The sequence below is a fragment of the Rhagoletis zephyria genome, unplaced genomic scaffold, assembly GCF_001687245.7.
Source record: "Rhagoletis zephyria isolate East Lansing unplaced genomic scaffold, Rhagoletis_zephyria_1.1 Rzeph_scaffold_06877, whole genome shotgun sequence".
Taxonomy (NCBI): Eukaryota; Metazoa; Arthropoda; class Insecta; order Diptera; family Tephritidae; genus Rhagoletis; species Rhagoletis zephyria.
Window position 1 is genome coordinate 27,944 of NW_016163960.1, and position 4,563 is coordinate 32,506.

The following is a 4,563-nucleotide window of genomic DNA, read 5'->3' on the forward strand; positions in this document are numbered from 1 at the left end:
GAGTTCAATCCCAGTATCGGCTCATATGTATCATTGACAACCAAAAAATATATATCTTGTTCTATCTTTGTTTTTAAATCAACGCATTTCAAGTTTACTGTCCCAAAATTCTTAACTCTATTATTGCTATAATCGAATACAGGAAAATAATTTTCTTGATTTTTTAACTCAACATTCATTTTCTTAACTAACTTTACTGGAATACAATTGACGTCAGCTCCTGTATCAATTTTGAACTTAACTACTTCATGTCCTATCTGATATTCCTTAGTCCAATTTCTTCGATTCAATTCACAAGAGTTTATTCTAAAATCAATTTTATTACTAACAGTAGCTACACACGACGAGCATATCCGCGCACATGTGCGCCAACATGCTGGCTGTCGTTTGCTACAAACGGCGAGCGGCTCATAAGTGATTTTGTACTCAAAGCGTAAACATGGAAAGGAAAGACGCGGATGATGCAATTGAAATACTTATGACTTAGGGTTTTTTATGTATGTGTTACTTAAATTTATTTATATTTTACTTATATGTATGTACATACATATACATATAGTAATTTAGCCTCATTTATCAAAAATTCAATTAACGCACATGGCTTGGATGCATTTATCCGCGATATGCACACTGCAAGCATCAACACAAAATGAGGTTGTTGTTTTTGTTTCCAATGCAATGCTCGCAAACCACGCTACAAACGACGAGCATGCTCGCTGAAAATCAAAATTTTTTGATTTTTGGCGAGCATGCGCCCAAACCGCCCTACAAACGACGAGCATGTGCGCATGTGCGCGGATATGCTCGTCGTGTGTAGCTAATGTAAGCGTGTTTCTAATACTGTTACCACAACAAGCTACTTTACCTGCTATGTCACCCCACGGCAAGCTGCTGATTGTTGGTTTTGCATTGTGCTGAGCTCCTTTTTGCTGTGGATTCTTTCCTTTTTGGCGACACATGCTGGCGAAATGCCCCTGTTTTGTACAAATCCGACATGCAATCTCTTTTGCTTTGCAAACCATTTTGTGTTGAGCATCCCATGATTGTCCACAATTGAAGCAGAAACGTTTCGTTTGGCTAATCGCGTTTACATGCGGTTTTCCTTCCTCTGCAATGGTTGCCACTTGTTGCTTTGTATCTAACATTTGCTTGTGTTGGTTAGTGCTTCAAACACCTTACACGTATCAACGACTTTGGCCAATGTCTCATCACGACCATCCAATAATTTTAATTGTAATTTTTTGTCATGAACTCCCACAATGATGCGATCACGTAACATTCTGTCTTCATATCGTTTACCACAATCACTTTTGAACTCACAATATTGAATCTGTTTGCGCAACTCAGTCTCAAACTCGGTGAACGATTGTCTTTCTTTTTGTGAAATCATATTAAATTTGTAGGACTCCATCGCAATATTTTTTCTTGGCACACAAAACTCATCAAATGATTTCATTACCTCATTTAACGTGCGTTGCTGAACCGCGTCTGGGGTTTCCTCTGTTGGTGCCGACATATCAATTCCAAGCATTGACTTTTCTGCCCCATCATTTGGATACAAAGTGTTATAAATAGCAATTCCTTGTTCACCCAGTAGCCAAATGAATATTGCTATTTTCTCGTTATCCGGTCTGCCCATTTTTCCATTAGCGATCATCCAAACTGTGAATTGTTGCTTCCATTTTGGCCACTCTGTTGCAATATTTGTACTTGTGGTGTGCGATTTTGACATTCGTCAGCCATTTTGTGAGTTTGTGGTATATTCAGATATTACGCCCGGCTAAAAGTTGTCACTCCAATTAACTAACCCGCAGAAATTAACTTCGTTGCCTCAATCCGATAACTTTACTCCAAATCCAATTACTTAACACAATCCAAGGAGTTACTTCCCGTTTGAACATGCACGCCGCTATTTCCGAGAATGATGAATTTTCTTTGCAAAATCCGCTTATATTCCGAGAATCACAATTGTTACTTTTTCGCCCAATGAGGATGTTACTTCCACTTCTAACACCATGTTACATTTTACGTTTATTAATAATAAATTCCACTTATTTTAGCTTTAAAAAGACTTCTTATTGTCGTTCGGAAATGTGATTGTTTTACACGCCTTGACTGCAAAAATGATAATGGCCTGGCGTCATATTCCTCTACTGTGATTAGCATGTGGTCGTGACATTCAGCCTGGTGATAACAGTTCACAATTATTACAGTTTTAGCAACGAAAACATGTTTTCGATGTCGGTCAGAACATGGTATAAAACTTGTGTTTTCGTCCATGTAAAATCTGCCAAACGAAAACCAGTTTTCGCTGAAAACTACTTGAAAACTCACGTTCCACTCATTCCAATCGGTGTCTTCGCTAGGTATTTTCGATTATTTATCGCAGTGGAAGTCATACTGTATCATCTTTAATACGCCATTTCGGATTTATTGTTAATTCCCTGGCCAAAGCAATATAAGAATGAAAGTTAAAGGTTGTGAATGAAAAGAAAATGAAGGAAAAGTGTTTTGGTTTTGTTTTTGTGTAGCAAAACTGCAATCAAAAGATGTAAGAAATGTCAACGAAAACACTAACAACCTTTGTGAACAGCCTCCAGCCCACAATCCCCAAAACTCGTTTTCAAAGCGTTTTTTTTTTTTTTGAACTTTGGGTAGGTTGGCAGGTTTTCACCATCGCCAGGTTATTCCTCTGCTTTTAATATATATCTTCATATGTATATGTTATATTCCACTGATGCGTCCAAAAGTTGCTCCACTGATACACATATGGTAATACCACTGAGGGCCAGAACCACGTGCAAAAGTTTCTGCTAATATTTGTATCATGCGTCATATAATTTTCAATTCTTTATCATTTATATCAATTAAAAATGTGTATTGTGTTTTAATGGTCCACAAGTAACCAGGTTATTCCTCTAGTTTAAGAATTATTGGTTATATGTCAAAATATATTATTCAGATTGGGAACTAAGTCTTCATGTCGCCAGGTTATTCCTCCAGTTTGATAATTGATTGTATTTTGATGACAGGGAACTACGTCCTCATATCGTCAGGTTATTCCTCCAATTTGATACTTTTATTGTTATTCGTCAAAATATTTTTAGGTTATAATTTCCAATATTAGAAGTACAAAAATATTTTTCTTTGAACTGTTACTTGGTCCGTTTCTTGGAACAGTTATGCATATATGTGTATATTTTTCATTTCAGTTAATTTGCATGTACGATAGTACCGTTTAAACGGTACGCTTTAACATTTCCATTAAATTGTGATATTAATTTTCTTTAAGTCAACGTCTATTACATTTTTTATGTAATTATTATTTTAAGGTATTATCTTCACTTGAATTAAAACTTTATACGATATATTTAATGAAACGACTTCATTATTTCGGTGTATAATAATCCAATATTTGCTTTAAAAGTACTCGACAGGTCAGCACGACCATACTCGTCGAGGAGCCATTTTGAACTGTTGTCAAAGTGTTTTCGTTGTAGGTCAGAACATAGTATAAGTGCGTATAAGTACCTAGAAAAGTTGTCTTATCAAATAAATTTCTTAATAATAAATAAGTTGTATTTAATATGACAACTTACAGGAGCTGGTTTTAAGGAATTTGCCCAACTCTTATTGACATAGGAGCGCAGTACGGAAGACAGGATATTGACGATATCTGGCCAAGCAGACGGAGCCTTGCTCGAAAGTTCGTACCAGCTGAGTAAAAACAAATTAAATCCAGTTTGGAATGTGTTTTAAAAAATAATTGTTTATCATTTAAAACGGATATGTGGACCGACAAATACACCCAAAGGAGTTTTTTGACATTAACAGCACGTAGTGTCATTGAAGATTTTCAATTAAAAGCTAATGTAATCGCGCGGATTTAAATCCAACCATCCATGACTACGTTCTGTGGAACAAAAAAACTACAAAAGCATTGTGAAGTGAATGCATCTGATTCCGAAGTCATCATCGATTTGAAGAAAAACATAGCTGTGTCTTTAAATAAAAGATTCCAACCAAGTTCAATGCATTTTCTGGGATTGTTTTTAAATCCTCCGTTTAAAAAGTTACAGTTTTTATCAGCAGAACAGCGCGAACATATAATAGGGACAGTAAAGGCAATGCTTGAAGATAACTTAGGTAGACATGCACTTGAAGAAAAGAGCGCTCGCCCTCAGCACGATTTCCAGATTTTGGATGATGACATTCCTTCTACCTCGAAAAGGCAATAACCCGTGCAACTTTTGACGAATTCAAAGATGCGACAAATGAATCTGTAGAAACAGTTTTTGAAGAAATTAATACGGAAATACAGATTTATTTGAAAGTATCGGAAAACAAAAGTTGTGAGGATGTTTTAAAATTTTGGGAGAAAGCTAAAGATTTGCCCTTTCTTAGAAGTCTTTCAAGACAAATTTTAAACACACCAACTAGCTCAGCAACTAGAGAAAGAGTTTTTTCTGTGTCAGGCAGAATTCTGGAAGAAAGACGTACACGACTGCTTGGTAAAAACCTCGACAAAATTTTATTTTTAAACAAAATATGAGCTAATGTCAT

General features: G+C 35.9%; 1 protein-coding gene across 1 annotated transcript; it reads right to left on the bottom strand.

Moving 5' to 3' along the window:
* Nucleotides 1–832: 832 nt before the first annotated feature.
* On the bottom strand, nucleotides 833–2,374 carry LOC108373626 (uncharacterized). Its single transcript, XM_017629550.1, has 2 exons — nucleotides 2,335–2,374; nucleotides 833–2,184 (listed from the first exon to the last, which is right to left on the bottom strand). The coding sequence occupies exon 2, from the start codon at nucleotides 1,730–1,732 to the stop codon at nucleotides 1,139–1,141; it is 594 nt and encodes a 197-aa protein (XP_017485039.1). The 5' UTR covers nucleotides 1,733–2,184; nucleotides 2,335–2,374; the 3' UTR covers nucleotides 833–1,138.
* Nucleotides 2,375–4,563: the final 2,189 nt, after the last annotated feature.

What these genes read in the sequence shown, in the direction of transcription:
- LOC108373626 (XM_017629550.1), bottom strand. Translation starts at nt 1,732, where the DNA reads ATGTCAAAATCGCACACCACAAGTACAAATATTGCAACAGAGTGGCCA.